At 41.4% G+C, this 18,859-nt stretch overlaps 1 protein-coding gene across 2 annotated transcripts in view; it reads right to left on the reverse strand.

Annotated features, from left to right (window-relative positions):
- The window catches only part of LOC136881916 (zinc finger protein 32), a 205,697-nt gene that overhangs the window by 158,443 nt on the left and 28,395 nt on the right, over window positions 1–18,859 (reverse strand). For both annotated transcript variants that reach the window (XM_068229392.1, XM_067154362.2), the window contains exon 4: window positions 16,344–16,427. In XM_068229392.1, coding sequence (XP_068085493.1) covers window positions 16,344–16,427 — 84 coding nt within the window. The remainder of the gene's footprint in view (window positions 1–16,343; window positions 16,428–18,859) is intronic.

Raw genomic sequence — 18,859 nt, forward strand, 5'->3', positions numbered from 1 at the left:
TGGATTCATATTCCGTAGGTTTTGTTTTCGCACCCTTAAAACACCTTGGATTCTTCGATTTTCCTATCACAAGTGGAGGAAATTTGTCAGATCCATCAACATTGGTGGCGAGAAGTACTGTTACACGAATTTTATGTTTCTTCCCTCCATGGCATGAGTCACCTTTTTCAGCTAATGTTTTATTAGGAAGGAGATTGTAGAATAGGCCGGTATCATCACAATATTGTACATATTTGGAAGCTGATCATTGCTTACAATACACGGCAGAACCCCGTCTTTCCAGTGTTGCACTGTGACGTCGTCCACAGCTTTTGAGACACCGCAAATTATTCTCCCTGTGATTTCATAACGATCTTGCAACCATCCTGATGAAGTCTTGAAATCAGCAGTGATAATCATCATTTTAGTTCAATCTATCGCTTTCGCCTTCAGCATGTCTCCACTAATTGGTTGAGCTGCAGCCTGCTTTTGCTGGAACAATGTGAAAAGTGCTTTCTCCAAATTTACGCACCTTCCTTCTTGCTGACGGCTGTGCTTTGCTGATTTTGAACCCAGTTTTAAGAAATCATCCAAAATAGCGTTTCTTTTCCTGATGACTGCTCATAGCGTGGTATAAGCAATCCCTAAGTCTGAAGCAATTTCAGTTTTTGTTTTGTGTGGATTAGCATCCACTTCTTGTGTAAATTTTACTTTTTCATCTAGGGTATAACTTTTCGTTTTGACTGTCCTCCATGGCTAATCAAAAGTCTTTTTAAACTTTCTTTTTCACTCGATCTTGTCCAGCTGAGTGCAACAGTAAAAAACCACTACACTTAGCAGTATATGAAGTCCCGAGGAATGTTATTTTGATTTTGATCTAGGGTAAGCGAATTAGTTCGTCAGTGAAAATGATATGTATGTTACCTTAGTCCTCTTCATGTTGTTGGGAACAGTCATCATCATCATCATCATCAATATCTTGTCGCTGCAACCATTGATCTCTTCTCTCTGCGATTCTTTTCATCTCTCCATAACCTTGGCACCCCATCATCTCAACTACCTCTTCAATGATCTTCTTCCGTAGTTTCCCTCTGCCTTTCTTTCCCATCACCTTGCCTTCGAACAAGTTCATTATGAAGTCATTATGCCGGAGAATGTGACCAAAAAGTGACGCTTTTCTTCTTTTTATTGTTGTTATTAAATGTCTCTGGGTGTTTATTTCTCTAAGCACTGCTTCATTAGTTTTCTTCTCAATCCAGCTAGTTCTTGTCATCTTCCTCCATAGCTACATTTCCACTGCCTCTAGTCGTTGCACGTCCTCCTTCAAGAGAGTCCATCCTTCACTGCCATATGGCAGCACACTCCAAATGAACGTTTCGATAAAGAATTTATTTTGTTCAGGATCTACGGATTTATCAGTTAAGAGCTGCTTCTTCTCCTCACAGGCTTTCATACACAGGGAAATTCTTCTTTTTATTTCCACAGTGCATCCTAAGTAGCAGAACTTGTGCACCTGTTTTATTAAAATATTTCCAAATCTGAGATGTGCCTCTGGCTTCATTTTAGATTTGCTTACAACAATAACATTAGTTTTATTTCCATTAATGTTAACTTGGAAATCTTTTAAGATGGATGTTAACTCACTGGGCCCGAGCCACAGAACCGTTCCGTGCTTCGTCTCGGTGGACCAAACGCCGGACCACGGAACTGTTCCGTTGTCTCATTTTACTACGTAATTCTACTTTTCCTCAAGAGATGGCAGAGTGAGTTGCATTTGTGATTTGTGTAGGGACTCTTTCTTTGCAATGTTATATGCTCTTTGGTAATAAATATCGATAGTGTGCTTGGTAATGTTAGTTTGAAGTGGGCTATCTCTACCTTTGAGATTCGCTTGTAAACAAGATGGCTGCCAGTATAGAACTGATATTTACGGATATATAACCCCATTTAGGAAGTAATGATGATCAGGAACGTAATTTTTTCAGTGAAATTAGTAGTAATATTAGTACTAGTGTGAGCAATGCTCCTGAATAACAAATAGATGTGGAAATCGAAGAGAAAGTGCAAAGAGAAAACTGGGTTACAGCTCAGCAGGCGGACTGAGTAGGCCTACGGTCCCGTGATGCTAATAAAATTAAGTGTTTTACTGTATTCCTTGTTCCGCAGTTTGTGGTATGGAAGCCTTTTGTGTTCATGTATATTTAAATCTTTAATGGTCTTGTAACTAAGAAATTTCTCACGATATGAAGCGAAACTATATTTCCTCCAAAATAATCCCTGTGCCAATGCAGTTTCAATCCAACAAATATGCAGGGCTCAATAGGTTAATTAGTTGAACATGATCTGCATGTTCTTCTCATTGTCAGCCACAAGTGCAAATCTAATACAGTGTACAGTTGTTCCAATTATTTTAATGCCAGGTGCTTTTGATTAAAAAAATTTTATGGCCTCTTCAATGTACAGATTAAATAGAAATGCTGATAAGGAACACCACTGTCTTACTCCTTTCCTGATTCTCAACTTGCATACTTTTTCAACACTTTCGATATTTATTCTTTGACTGATGTAGAGGTTTAGTAATTCAATTGCTTTTCTTTTTTTCCAGTCCAAATGAATACCCTTCATAATTTTTCCAGGTCTACAAAAGCTATATATGTATTCTGTTAAAATCTAGTCTTCTCTCCAAGTGCTATAACAGCTTCTCTTGTTTCTACTCCTTTCCTGAACCCAAACTGATCATCATCTAGATTCTGCTCAATTTTCATTTTCATCCTGTTTTTTAATATGCATGTGAATATTTTTGCTGCATGTGAAACAAGGCTTAGTATTCTGTAATTGGTGCAGTACTTGGTGATTTTGAAGAGTTCATCCTTCAGCTTTTTTCCAGTTTTTCCACAGTTTAGCAGGCAGTTTGTCTGGTCCAGGGGCCTTTTTCTTTTTCAGCTGTTGCAGTGCTGTTTCAAATTCACTTCTCATTATGGGAGGACCTAGTTCATCTTGTGAAACCTGCTCTTGTTTTATGATGTACTCATCTACAGTGTCAATTTCTTCTCCATTATATAGATCCTCCAAATACTCTTTCCATCTCTTCATTACCTCCTCATCTTCTATTAACACATTTCCTTCCTTATCTTTTATTACACTGAATTTCATTTTAGCCTTGAATTGCACTCTTTTTACTTGATTGTATGCTCTGTCAACATTTCCGATTTTCATATCATGTTCTATGCTTTTACAAATGTCATCCATCCATCCTTCTTTTGCCTCTCGGCACTTCTGCATAACAAATTTTTTAGTTTCTTATATTTTATCATTCCTTCTGGAGTATTTCTCCAGTGTTCTTTACTTCCTTTTTGAATGAGATTAGTATTTCTTCAGTCATCCAGTTCTTCCTGGGTTCAAGCGTCTTTTTTCCTAGCACTTCATCTGCTGCCGTTGTAAGTGAAGCTTTGACAGTGTCCCAATCTGTTTCGTTGTAGTTGTTACAGGTGATCGTGTCTGTCTTTTCTTCAAAAATGCTACTTGTGTTAATGGATCATTTAACTTTTCTAGATTCCATTTCTTACCTCTTGGTTTCCTTAACTTCTTCAGCCTAATTTTGCTAATACTGGGATATGGTCCCTGTCAATGTCTAAGCCAGGATAGCTACGGCATGACGTTATCTGATTTCTGTACTTTCTCATAAGTAGAATGTAGTCAATTTGGTATCCTTCCATGTGTAACGTCTTCTATTAGGCACGTCAAATACAGTGTTCATTATGATCATATCCTGTTCTTCACAGAAGTCCATCATACATTCTCCTCTATCATTTGTTCATCCTAGACCGAATCTGCCAGCAACTTTTCTAGTAATACTGCTGCCAACCACAGCATTGAAGTCTCCCATTATGATTATGTTATCTTTGTCATTGTTTAGTTTAACTATATATCTTCTATTTTATTATACATTTCCTCAACTTCACCGTCGTCATGTCCAGTAGTTGGGAAGTATACCTGTATTATTACCACATCTGTTGGTTTGTCAGCTATTTTCACCATCATTATTCTATCATCGACATGATATGTGTTTAGCACGTTGTTTTCCCAGTTCTTTCCTAATATTACAGCTACTCCATATTGTCCACCATTTCCAATTCCACTGTATATAATTCTGAATGGGTCACTGTGGAAATCACCTTTGCCAGGCCATCTAATTTCACATAGTCCTAGGATGTCTATTTTGTTTTCATCCTAATTCGTTTGAGTTCTTCTAGTCCTCCTGTTCTTAGCATTGTTCTTGTATTCCATGTCCCTATTTTAATCCGTTCTCCAAACTTCTGAGATTTTCGCTTGCTGCCAACCTGGAATACCTCAGTTACTCCCCTGCCAGATCTTGATGTCAGAGTACCATGATCAGTAGTATCTAAGTTACAATTCGTACTATCCATGGTTGCTATACTAGGAAAAATAATGCGGTGGTTTTCCGTTGCCTTCCACATCGCAGTTTTACTGCCATTCAAGTCTTCCTGACCATGCCGGTGAATTTTCAGCAACAGTGCAGTAGACACCTTTAGTCCTGCACTGTGCTGATATTGATCGCGCTGCTTCCACTACCAGGAAGAGAGACTCCTCTGTCTTCCAGCTGTTGGGACTTATCCTCATCCATCCTTCAAGCCGTTGGTCCTCTTCACCTGTAACCCTAGGTAGGGGCCCTATAACAGGGTGCTACCATCCAGAGCCAGATGGACCCTGGTTTTTTAACGAGTTTTATACTCCTCCTGCTCCTCCTTCCTCATCACTTGCGAGATGAGGCCCTGGGCTTGCAACTGGCATGGCAGCATTTTGGGGATAGTATACAAACTAAATTTTACACAAATTTGACTCTCACTTCACCAACAATGAGACTAAACACACTATACAGGGTGTTAGGTGTATACGTGCAGATATTAAGCTAGTCGGCTAAGAAAAATACATCTCATAATATATGCTATGTACTTTTTACCTTGTCCTATTAGTTTGCCCATAACTGAGCCAAATATTTCTGGACCTAATGTGTTTTGAACGGCCGTAGCAGGATACGCCGGTGATGTCATTCTGTCCACGCGTAGCGGAAGTACAGTAGCCGAGTATAGAGCTTGTTGAACCTGTTTCTTATCGCAGGCCAACACATGTTGTTGTGCACTTCCCCTAAAGGCTTGGCAAGTAGAAGAGGATGACTCACGTGCCAGGTCACTTGCTGTACTCGAAAACCGGTGTAGGGTACTCTGTGTGAAAAGTACACAGAATCCTTACAGTGACGTCGAAGATCCGTACAAGCACATACGTGCGAATCAAGTGTTGTGTATTTGTGTGCGATTTTTAAACGTCAATGGCATTACTCAGTGATCCAAGCTGACAAAATGAAAGGAAATGGTTAATAAGTAAATGAAATATGGGCGCAACATTTCTGTGCTGTTATTGCGACAGTCTACGATGAATTTCTGACAATAGACAATGCGGGTTGTCGATGCATATTCATAAACTTTTTAGGTCATTGAAAGGACGGTGGACACTGAAAGAAAAGGCTATAAGTATTCAGTGAAATTGTTATTAATGAGACAAATTTCAAAAACCGTAGTTGCATCCATCGTGAACATTGCTCGAAGGAAAAAGACCTACTGTGGAATTGCCGCCGGGCATTTCTAATAGAAGGCTTATTCTTCTTTTTCCTAATCTGTTTACCCTCCAGGGTTGGTTTTTCATGGGACTCAGCAAGGGATCCCACCTCTACCGCCTCAAGGGTAGTGTCCTGGAGCGTGAGACATTGGATCGGGGATACAACTGGGGAGAATGACCAGTACCTCACCCAGGCGGCCTCACCTGCTATGCTGAACAGGGGCCTTGCGGGGGTATGGGAAGATTGGAAAGGATAGACAAGGAAGAGGGAAGGAAGCGGCCGTGTTAGTTAGGTACCATCCCGGCATTTGCCTGGAGAAGGGGGGAACTACGGGAAACAACTTTCAGGATGGCTGAGGTGGGAATCGGACCACCTCTACTCATTTCACCTCCCGGGGCTAAGTGGACCCCGTTCCAGCCCTCGTACCACTTTTCAAATTTCTTGTCAGAGCTGGAAATCGAACCCGAGCTTCGGGGGTGGCAGCTAATCACACTAACCACTGCACCACAGAGGCGGACGGAAGGCTTATTACTGAACAGCAAGTACCGATAGGTAAAATGATGACTGTAATGGACCCGTTTAATTAGAGCTTCCGTAAAAATAATATTACTACTACTACTACTACTACTACTACTACTACTACTAATAATAATAATAATAATAATAATAATAATAATAATATCTTTACGTTCCACTAACTAATTTTCACGGTTTTCGGAGACGCTGAAATGCCAGAATTTTTTTTATCGCAGTATCTTTTAATGCAAATAAATCTACAGACACGAGACTGACGTATTTGAGCACCTTCAAATACCACCGGACTGAGCCAAGACCAAGCCTCCCAAGTTGGGTTCAGAAGGCCAGCACTTTACGCAGTGCTGCACCAATCATCTTGCCGGGCTGAGTGGCTCAGACGGTTGAGGCACTGGCCTTCTGAGTCCAGTCTTGACAAGGTGCTCAAATACGTTAGCCTTGTGTCAGTAGATTTACTGGTACGTGAAGAACTCCTATGGTACTAAATTCCTGCAAATCCGCGTCTCCGAAAATCGTGAAAAGTAGTTAGTGGGACGTAAAGCCAATGACATTATTATCATCATCTTACCTGCACAGTTCATAGGGGTATCTTACCTGGAGTTCCTCATAGGTACGTTATTAGAGCTTTCAGAGGACGCTCCGTTTCGACTACGCCGAAACATGTGGTTTTTACACGATGGTCCACCACCTGATATAAGCCGCTTACTGCGTGATCATTTGGATCAGTCCTTTGGTCTATGGCGAATAGAACTACATGGACCCATCAAATGGCCCGCCAGATCTCCAATGGATATTACGGAAGACTGGATTCGGAGAAGTGATTTTCTTTTGTTAGTTGCTTTACGTCCCACCAACACAGAGAGGTCTTATGGCGACAATCGGACAAGAAAGGCCTAGGAATGGTAAGAAAGTGGTCGTGGCCTTAAAGAAGGTTCAACCCCCGCAATGCCTGGTGTGAACTTGGGAAACCACGGAAAACCATCTTCAGGGCTGCCGACATTGGGGTTCGAAGCCCCAATCTCCCGGATGCGAGCTCACAGCTGTGCGCTCCTAACCGCATGGCCAACTCGCCGGGTACGGAGAAGTGAAGCCTGCAGAGTAGTCCAGGGAGGTCACTTGAACAATTGCTACGTGTTTCACATTGGTATGTCAGATGATACACCATTTCTGCAGCGTATTGAGTTGGGAATTCAGTTCTCAATCGATGTAGTCTTTTGAGTCTCGATAGTTCGATATTCTCATAAATCCGAGCAGAAAAATTGAAGTACCGGTAACAAAAATTATAAATCTAGAGTTTCAGTTCGCGATTGCCTTGTACGTGGCGCAAGCTGAACACAACACACGGAAGACGTGCTTGTTAAAACGCTAGATATTGACCTTGAACACAGCATGGCAGTTCTTCATTCTACACTGTACTGGTTTGGGTACATTGCGTGTGTGTGTCTGTTGCTGTGCATGTTTGATGTTTATACACAAAACCTGTTTGTCACACTTTGTCCTCTAGTGCTAACCACAAAACGAAGATACACCTGACTCATCGCAAAGAGACCTGGTTCTGGTCTTACGCATACTATCCTGTAGTAAACTACTGCGAGCGATGTAGGCACGGGTGAAGTACATTTCATTTTGTTTCCTCCTACACCACGCATATTTTACTATTTTCTTCCCTGCCTTTCAGCTCCTAATGACCTGATAATAATAATACCGGTAATGTTATTTGCTTTACGTCCCACTAACTACTCTTACTGTTTCTGGAGGCGCTGAGGTGCTGTAATTTAGAATCGCAGGAGTTCTTTTTACGCGCCAGTAAATCTACCGACACGAGGCTGACTTATTTGAGCATCTTCGAATACCATCGGACTGAGCCAAGATCGAGCCTGCCAAGTTGGGGTCAGAAGGCCAGCGCCTCAACCGTCTGAGCCACTCTGCCCGGCAGCAAAAAATATTATTATTATTATTATTATTATTATTATTATTATTATTATTATTATTATTACCGTGCGAGTTGGCCGTGCCGGTTAGAGAAGCATGGCTGAGAGCTTGCATCCCGGAGATGATGGGTTCGAATCCCACTGTCGGCAGCCCAGAAGATGGTTTTCCGTGGTTTTTCATGTTCACACCAGGCCAATGCTAGGGCTGTAACTTAATTAAGGCCACGGCCGCCTCCTTCCAACTCCTAGGCCTTTGCTATCCCATCGTCCTATAAGACCTATCTGTATCGGTGCGTCGCACCGACACAGATAGGTTTTATGGCGACAGATATAACTAAGGACTAGGATCGGGAAGGAAGCAACCGTGGTCTTAATTAAGGTACAGCCCAGCATTTGCCTGGTGTGAACATGAAAAACCACGGAAAATCATCTTTAAAGCTGCCGACAGAGGGATTCGAAGCCAGTACATCCCGAATATTGGATACTGTTCGAACTTTAGCGACTGCTACTATCAAGCTCGGTGATGATTTAAGATTGGATTTCTGCCGCTGGTTAATTGATCAAGCACTCAATCCAGAATTTCTGTCAAGTGTATTAGTGACACAGGAGGCAATTTTTATAGAAGGAGTGTTTAATATTTAGTATACCAAGGCAACCTCTAGCACCGGCTCTCAATTAATATCTGGATGGATGCAGTGGGAAGTCTGTCTCTTTGACCAATCGTCTTTTTATTAGCGTTATTTTGCTTTACGTCCCACATACTATTTATACCGTTTTCTGAGACGCTGAGGTGACGAAATTTCATATCGCAGGAGTTCATTTACGTGCCAGTATTTCTACGACACGAGACTGACGTATGTGTGCCCCATCAAATATCATCAGACTGAGCCAAGATTGAACCTGCCAAGTTGGAGGTCGGAAGATAAGGACCTCAACGGTCTCAGACACTCAGACCGGTACCAATCACCTTACTTGCATAAATTTGATCGGTGTAGCTTTCCTTATGGTGACGATGGGACGGGAAAGGGCTAGTATCGGAAAGGAAGTGATCGTGGCATTCATGACGTTACAGCCCCAGCATTTGCCTGGTGTGAACATGGAAAACCACGGTAAACCACCTTTAGGGCTGCCGACAGAGGGGTTGGAACCCACTATATTCCACTCATGAGCTGTGGAATATCCCCATTCAATAGGACAAGGCAGTTTCCAGCACCGGTTCTAATTAATATCAGGATGGGTGTAGTTGGAGGTCGGTTACATCTTTTTATTAATGTTATCTTGCTCCTGTACAGTAGATACAGTACGTTACTGGAGCTTTCAGAGGACGTGTCGCTTCGACTACGCCGAACCACGTGGATTTTACACGATGGTGCAGACATTTCCTCAACGGTAGACAGGACGATGTGGAACTATCAATTGGCCAGCCCTTATTCCAGTGGATTGTTATGCCTGGGGGGACATGAGAAACAAAGTATACCGAACTGAGGTAACCACTTCGGATGACCTCCGTGAACGTATGTTTAAGCACCAGAGGATATTCTGAACCACAGTGGTGTCTTGGCTCGAATGACAAGTTGCTTTACGTCGCACCGACACAGATAGGTATTATAGCGATGACGGGGCAGGTAAGGGTTAGGAGTGGGAAGGAAGCAACCATAGCCTTAATTAAGGTACAGCCCCAGCATTTGCCTCGTGTGAAAATGGGAAACCACGGAAAACTATCTTCAGGGCTACCGACAGTGGGGTACGAACCCACTATCTCCCGAATACTGGATACTGGTAGCACTTAAGCGACTGCAGCTATCGAGCTCGGTGTACCAGTAAATATACCGACACGAGGCTGACGTATTTGAGCACCTTCAAATACCACTGCACGGGGCCAGGTTCGAACATGCGAAGTTGGAGTCAAAAGGCTGGCACCTCAACCGTTTTAGCCACTCAACCAGGCAGGAAGCACGAAATGTAGGTACGTTTAATTTACTTAGTTGTATAATATGTCCATTTTTCGTTTGAAACAAAACGTTCGATGTGCTTCGATAATTCAATTCTGATTCTACTCATATGGATATCCTATGCCATGCATTTGTTCGTTCTTCTACCTTTACGCAATGCACAACGGGGATCGTACCGCATTTCACGTCCCGGCGTGCGTATCCCAACCAATAATTATATCACACGCTCGTACAGGTCGCGCACCGACACAGGTTTTCAGGTCATTTCCATACTCACTAGATCACAGGGCTGACGACCACAGATATCCCTATCCCCTAAAGGACGTAACAGCAAATGAACCAGTATTAACGCTGAGAATTCAATACATCTCCAGGGTCCGAAACCGATAACTAGTGTTGTCTGAAACCCCTAAGACGAAAACTAAATACTAACAACAACAAACCAGTCTGGCGATAATGTAACGTAACATGTTGTAGACTGGTAGCCTTCAGCTGTTACCGTAGGTCAGTTACTCGTAAACATAAAACCAGTTTGGCAAGTATATTACGTAACATCTCGTGGCATTGAATAGGGAGCGCTCAGCTGTCACAGTAGTAGATTTGCTCTTAAACATAAACAGAACAGAAACCAGTTTGGCAGGGATGGCGCGTGACTTGCCTGTTATCAAAGGAAAGCTATTCATTCACAAGAACAAGGCATACTACCTATTCTAAAAACATCGTACCCCTTTGCTCTCGAAAATAACTTCCGAGGATTACTAAAAGTTTGATATATAGTGGTTCGTCACATCGTTCTCTATTGCTACAATAAATATCTGCACGTATACACCTAACACCCTGTATATGGTGAACCAAAAAGCTATTTCCAATAAAACCAAAATTGGTTGGAATATGGTATGGTATCATGTCCAGTCAGGTCAGGTCAGGAAAGACTCTGCTACCATATGCAACAGTAGACGGTACTACCTGTCTGGCCGAGAGTTGGGCGGCCAATACCAAACCCGACAAACTAGGGGAAACCATCAGCTACGGGTGGAGGAGTTTTCCCTTAGAAAGTTAGACGAGACCTTTGTGTAGGAAACAACACATAAACTCATCCGCTGTTGTCTTGCAGTGAGGCAGGGGACTGCCAAAGGCTAAGGGAGACAATCCCTGACAGAAAATCCTCTGAAACATCAGTGGAAAAGAGAAATGTTAATTGCTTTCAAAACCAAAAGAAGCCTCAGAGTGTTAAACAAACCCAATAAGGATGCAAGTTCTCCTGGTATTGATATTAATGACAGCTCAACGCTTGATGCTCCATCAAGAAAATTAAAATCTACAAGACAACAACCACAATCATAGTAGCAACTCTGAATATCATTACTTTGACAGGGAAAATAGAAGAGTGTGTTGATTTGATGAAAATGAGGATGTACTAGGACTGAATGAAACCAAGTGGAAGGGACAACGGTCAAAAGAACTCACAGAAGGTTACCATCTATACTGGTCGGGAGGTAGTTCAGCTAAGAATGTAGTGAGTGTTATGGGACCATTCAATGAAACAGCATGTAATAGACATAAACTTCAAATCTGACAGGATTATCCAAGTCAATCTAAAATTAAACCCTACCCAGAACATTAGTATCATTCAGTGCTATGCCCTGCAAGTAGGTTGTGATAGTTCAGAGAAAGACCTATTTGAAGAGTCCTTGGAAGAGCAAGTTAGAGTTGAAGGAACCATTGTTATTGGTGACATGAATGCCCAAGTAGGGTCTGATAGGCAAGGTTGTGAGAGCATCATGAGCACACGTGGATGGGGACGAAGGAACACTGAGAGAAGCTAACTCCTAGATTTCTGTCTGAGAAATAACTGAGTTATTGGTAATACCTGGTATCACAAACAGAAAAGTCACAAAATTGCCAGATATGGATGGAATGGGCAACAGGAGTCCTTCATTGATTATATTATGGTAGATAAACATATACAAGAAATGCTACTGGATGTGAAAGTGATCTCAAGTGTGATCATAGGCTCCTTCTTAGTTGTTTCAAGTGTAAAAAGTTGAAGGAAATAAGAACCATCCAGGACAAGAAATTACAGGTATGGAAATTGAAGGGTAAAGAGAAGGGCACAGAATACCAAGAAAAAATCCAGCAGCGAATACCAAAAACAGACACTGGAACAGTTGAAGGAGAACGGAAAAATTTCAAGTAAAGCTTGGTCAAGACAACAGAGGAGACATGTGGAAGAACAAATGGCAAAAAGAAATGGAAAGAGACACCATGGTGGAATGATAAAACAAGAGACACAGTCCTTAAAAAGAACAATGCCTACAGAAAATATTTCAAGGGTCGAACAGATAAGGACAAAGTTGGCGAAAAAAGAATCTAAGCAGGTTGTCAGAGAAGAATGGTTGAATGAATGGAGTGATAAACTAAATGAAGATTTAGATGGCAACTGAAAAATGTTGTATGGAATGATAAAGAATACGAGGAGGGACAAAGAACAGACTAATTATCTGACTAGTGATAGTGGGTATCTCATTACATATGACAGAGAGATCAAAGAAGAATGGAAGAATTATTTTGATAAGCTGTTAAATGTGAATGATATCACAAATGATGGAAGGCACTATAACAGATCTGACATGGAATGATATAGAATACACATGGAAATACATCAAAACAGGAAAATCTCCTGGCATTGATGAAGTGTGTGGTGAAATGATCAGGTCTACAGGTAATGCAGGAAAGCAGTGGATGTATATACTTTCTCACAAGATATGGAAGGATGGGTAGATACCAGCAGATTGGAAAAAAGGTATCACCATTCCACTCTTTAAGAAAGGTGACAGGAAGAAATGTTCCAATTACAGGGGAATTACATTAACTTCCCAAGTGGAAAAGCTGTATGAAAGGATTTTAGAAAGGAAAATAAGACCACTGATAGAATTAAAGTTATTTGTTTGTGTCAGCAGCACAATATAGATTACAGATTGCAAATTAGATAAAATATATGAAATTACAAAATTACATAAAATGAAACAGTTAAAGTTATCAGAGGAACAATACGGATTCCAGAAAGGCAGATCAATAGTTGATCTAATATTTGGACTATGTCAGCTAATGGAGATGTATTATGAACATAATAAGGTCCTTTGGCTGGCCTTCCTGGATATCAAAAATGCCTCTGATGCTGTAAGCAGGGACAAAGTCTGGGAAGTGCTGAGAAACAGTGGGTTCAATAATGACATAATAAAACAAATTGAGAATTTATATGAACACATCAGTAGTCACGTCAAAACACCATCAGGAATGACGGAACCCTTTAGAATAACTACGGGCCTAAGATGGTGGTGGTGGTGGTGGTGGTGGTGGTGGTGGTGATTATTGTTTTAAGAGGAAGTACAACTAGGCAACCATCCTCTTCGGGCCTAAGACAAGGTGGAGTTCTGTCACCTCTTCTCTTCATTACTGTGATGAATGAGATTCAACAACAAGTATGCCTAAACGTTGGTGACAACAAAATGAAAGTTATGCTATTTGCTGATGACATCTGTATATGGGGAGATTCCAAGAAGGAACTTCAGGAACTGATCAGTGCAATGGACAGTAACAGCTAGAGGGTACGACCTAAGGTTCAGTCAGGAAAAAAAGGTGAACAACTCAAGATGTCCAACAAATTCAAATATCTAGGAAGCATGATATCAGCAACAGGCTCCACTGAAGAGGAACTTACCAGCAGGATTCAAGCTGGAGGAACATTCTATAGAGTTGTCTGAGACCTAATATGGAACCCAAAAGTACCATTGAAATGCAAGCGAGCAATTTATCCGACTTATTACATGCCAATTTTGACATATGGGAGTGAGACCTGGACCATGAGGAAAAAGGATGAAGCAAGGATTCAGGCAGCTGAAATGAGATTTGTGCGAGCGATGGTTGGCAAAACAAGACGAGATAAAATTCGTAATGAGAACATCAGGGACATAGGTCAGGTTGGCAGAATGCAGGCTGCGTAGACTCAAATGGTATGGTCACATGCGAAGGATGGATCCTGATCGCATATCCAGAAAACTATATGATCTGCAGTTAAAATATCCAAGACCAACAGGGCGGCCAAGAATGCGATATACAGACATGGTGAAAAAAGACATTCAGCAACGAGGAGGGGACTGGGACAACATTGATGAAGGAGAAAGCTACAAAGACAGAAGTTGGTGGAGGGGCTTCATTCACTGACCCATCGTTTAGATGGAACGATGTGCGATATTTATGTACGTATGTATGTATGTATGTATGTATGGTATGCTAGACTTCAAAGACCCACTCAAAGCTCCACCCACATCCAGAGAACACTAGATTTTTAAATGTTTTTGCTCAGAAGGGTTAATATGTAACGTCTGAAGCCATCACTTTTCAGTTCCACACAGTTCATTTTTTAACTGAAACAATGTTGTTTCTGTTTCAAGTATAAGACTGTTCCAGTTTCCCAGGTAGTTTATAAATTAGTTTTGGCAGACTGAATAACCATCAAACTGCACAAGGGAAGACTTGGTGCTGGCCAATCCAAATGCCCTTGAAGTGGCCAAATTTTGGGCCGAATCGGTGTGAGATCTGTATGACATATATTGTTGAAGACCTTTTACTTGTATATATCTATGTATATAGTTCGTTTTTTTTTTTTTTTGCTAGGGGCTTTACGTCGCACCGACACAGATAGGTCTTATGGCGACGATGGGATAGGAAAGGCCTAGGAGTTGGAAGGAAGCAGCCGTGGCCGTAATTAAGGTACAGCCCCAGCATTTGCCTGGTGTGAAAATGGGAAACCATGGAAAACCATCTTCAGGGCTGCCGATAGTGGGATTCGAACCTACTATCTCCCGGATTCAAGCTCACAGCTGCGCGCCTCTACGCGCACAGCCAACTCGCCCGGTTTTGTTTCTTTTAAACGTAGTATTATTCTGTTGTACTTCTGATTCGAATAAAGAAAGAAAGAACCTGACACTTTACCTGTAAAAGGTGTGCAAGTACTGCACATTATAATTAGTGTTTCAACAGACTGAAAAGCTCTTTTTCTTTTACAATGTGCAGTGTTAGTGAGCACTGTGAAGGAACACAGAGGATGCCATGGGGCATTCAGCTGTCACAGTGGACTGAGTGGGAATGTGAGGGAAACCACACGGGTCATCAAGGTTCCGGCCGACCAAGTCTGACACGCCGTATTTTGCACCAAGCACATCGTAATTCCTCTACATCTGTGCCTGCCATGCAGGTGAAAATAAACGACTCAAACAACAGCCCATGTCATCCCACGCTATTGGTTGGAGGCTAGCAGCTGCTGGACTACTGAACCACCACCCCATGTGTAGGCCGCCATTAACACCATAATACATAGACTGTTGACTAACAATGTGGCATCACTTTCAGTGATGAATCTTCCTACATGACAATCATCAACGAGTACGGTGGCGCCAAGGCGAGAGGCACATTCTGTCAATGTTTTGGAGAGATATACTGATGTTAACTCCTGATGTCATGGTGTGGAGCTCAGTCAGATCTGCCTTCAACTCACCTCTGACAGTGATTCAGGAAGACTGACAGCTCAACGTATATCACAGCCATCTTGTGCTCTCATGTGTTACCTCTCGTGAGACCATCTCTTAACAGGACACAGCGCGTATCCACGAACTGCCTGCATGACCTTGAGGTACTCCCTTGTACACCTAGATATCCAATCTGTTCCCTATAGAATATGTGTCAGCTCTGTCCCAGTGCCAAAATCCAGGATATCCAGTTGCAAATGTTGGGGGTCCACTTGCCTCAGGAGAGGATAAAACACTTGTATGACATCCTTCCTAACCAAATCACTGCATGCATCCAGGCTGAAAAGGCTGCAACATCCTACTGAAAAAGAACCAGCAGTGTGCTCGTACTGCCAACTTTGTTGTACATTTCACTTGTTTTTTTGTAATCACTGAAATAAAACTGCATAACTTCTCAACACATGAAGTTTCATTTCATATCCTCCACTCTTCTAGGTGCTTAAATTTTTTTGTCAGCAACACCCAGAAAAGTTCATCTTCACTCATTTAAATGGCACATTCTTTGCTCACATTGGACCCTTTGTAAAAGTAAAAATACAAAAGAGTAAAACCCAAAGAATAATCAGAAGAGCCAAAAGCTAATGACCAACAGTTTAGAGAATCTGATAGGCAAGATAACAACTTTTTAAAGTAATGCTAAGCCTGTTCATTTATTTTTCAGCTTTCCTATAAACACAGTCAACTCCCATTCTACTAAGATTAAACACAAGAATACCATACTTACGCCTTCCTGTTCCACTGTTGTTACGGTGTCTGGTATAAAGAGCTCCTCAGTCTTGACATCGTCATCCTCACTGATTGATGTCCTCTGAGAAATAAGAATAAAAACAGTCTTGTACTGAGCCCTTATAGAAGTGCTCATTTCATTAATCACTCATTTATTCGAATGTACAGAGAATATTTCATTTTATTAAGTACTAGTAACTGGCAGGAAAGATCTACATTCAACAGCACATGTTGCAATTTCGGCAGGGAGCGTGGAACTCTGGTTTGTTTGCTCACCAGCTAAGTTTGGAAGGTGGAATTTTGACATGATGCACACAAAGCCGAACAAGGGAACAATAGAACTCCAACAAACAACATTTCGGATGCCCGGATGAGAGGTTAGGGTTGCTTATAAGAAATGTTTGAAGTAAGTGTCAGGTACGCGATGCGTTGAGCCAATGCAACAAAAGAGCCACTGTCGATATGGCAAGGCATTGGTCTAGGGGAGATGTGGCCCCAATCGAGGATTCGACGGCGTCTTCGAGGACGAGTTAATAAAAACCATGACCGCATAAGTTAGTTACTCTATTATTCGGCAAGATTCTGTGCAGGTAACATCGTAAGAGGAAGTTTTTTATTTACGCAAGTGATCGTGTGGGGACTCGTAAGATTTTGTTGGAAGACGCTCAGTCTGCATTTGATATACTCAAGTTTTCTAATACTGGGAGAATGGCATTTAACTTACGATTACCAAAGGGAGAGAACAGTTCCATTTAATCATTTCAAAACGCATAGTAGCCTGCCTGTGTAAATCGTTTTCTGAGGGCATAAACTTTACAATTTCCAGTCCAGCCTTTTACAAACGGGAAATATTTGACCTAGTTACGGGTGTAGATGAGAGAAGCGGTTCCGCGACTGAATGGTAACTGGTTTCATGGTCGGTGGAATTTACCCCGACTGTAGTATTCTAGTAACCGGCCGGTTGATCTTGACTTAGTTTCTACATCGTGAACGAGGGGATGTTTTAGACGACATCCAGAAGCAGCAACGGAAAATATGACATCACCTTTCTACCCCTCGATGGAGACAAAAGGACTGATCCAAGTCTTTTCTGAAGGCAGCATCATCATCGATATGGCGGGCTAAAAACAAGATGGGGTCGGCTATCCCCTGAAGACGAGTGGCCATAAGTCAACATAACAGATGAGTACAGAGTTTTAATGTAATTGCGTGAAAGTGAACGTTTATAATGTCGCAAAAGGGGATAGGATAGTTTGATATTTAATTTCTGTAGATGTAGCTCTGTTTGGAAGGACTACGTCCTATTTAAAGTAAATGATAGGAAGCTTGATAATGTAAATATAAATTGTAGCATAAATGTGGACCATTTGCATGAGGTCACAGCTTGCTTTCTTACATTTTATTCTGATTTATTTAGCTGAGTGGTAGCATCATTTCTTTACGAGTCAGTTTCTTATTTTAGCCTGATATAATATTTGATTGTTTGCTTTGATGTTTGAAACGCAGTGTAGGTCTCGGGGCTTAAATGTAATTGTAAATAAGGATTCAAATTAAAGTCAGGAAGGACTAGGTTAATGTATTATTAATGGGTGCTCAAAGTGTACGGAAACATGCCGTCACGTTTTCTGGGATTTATTGCATGATGTGTGAATGAGGGTGTGTAAGACGGTGGAGAGTGGATTCATGAAGTTGTTAGCATCATCTTCACGACTATTTTGTATATCCAGGTGGTAAATTAGTAATTAGTTCACGAGTTCCACGAACGCTGTTTCGTATTTGGAGTTCCAAATATTAGAATAAAATTTCTGTAAAATTTATTATTATATTATTATTATTATTAATATTATTATTATTATTATTATTATTATTATTATTATTATCATCAATATGAGTTTCTCGTGATGATGGATTGATATATTTCAGTAACTTTCCGATGTTCAGACATGATCGATTGTCAATGTGGCAATTTCATAGTTTATTACAGAGTTGGCCACTTTATTATTCATGTTTACTTTGAGCACAAGTGCTCTGATTTGTGACCAGCGCGGTCTTGTTTCTTTTATGCGAGCGAATGTTAGACGACGTCCTTCATATTTCTTCTGTTGTATGCAACTTTAGGACATGAGACATTATTTTGTGTGATTTTGTGTACGAGAACGTGTTCCTCGTCTGAAAGGCCTGCATTTCCTTGTTTGTGCGACTTGCCTCGACCCTATGTCGCTGCACTTCACAATGAGTTTCATGTTCTACTGTCCAATCTTGACGAGTACATGCCCACTGTTAGTGGGTGGTTTATTTGGAGATTTGTCAGCTTTCTTTCCACCTGCTAGAAGCCTACAACCAAAATTAGTCACTCCCCTGTCACAAACCAAGTCCACACCAGTGAGCCTGAGATATACCGTAATTTGTCCCCTGTGAGGAGAAAGCGGTCATTATGTTTTCCATTGTTTGAGCTGCCTATTAGAGCCTACATGACATGATCTTTCTTTATGTCATATAAATATTCTGCAATAA

The sequence above is a fragment of the Anabrus simplex genome, chromosome 10, assembly GCF_040414725.1.
Source record: "Anabrus simplex isolate iqAnaSimp1 chromosome 10, ASM4041472v1, whole genome shotgun sequence".
NCBI lineage: Eukaryota > Metazoa > Arthropoda > Insecta > Orthoptera > Tettigoniidae > Anabrus > Anabrus simplex.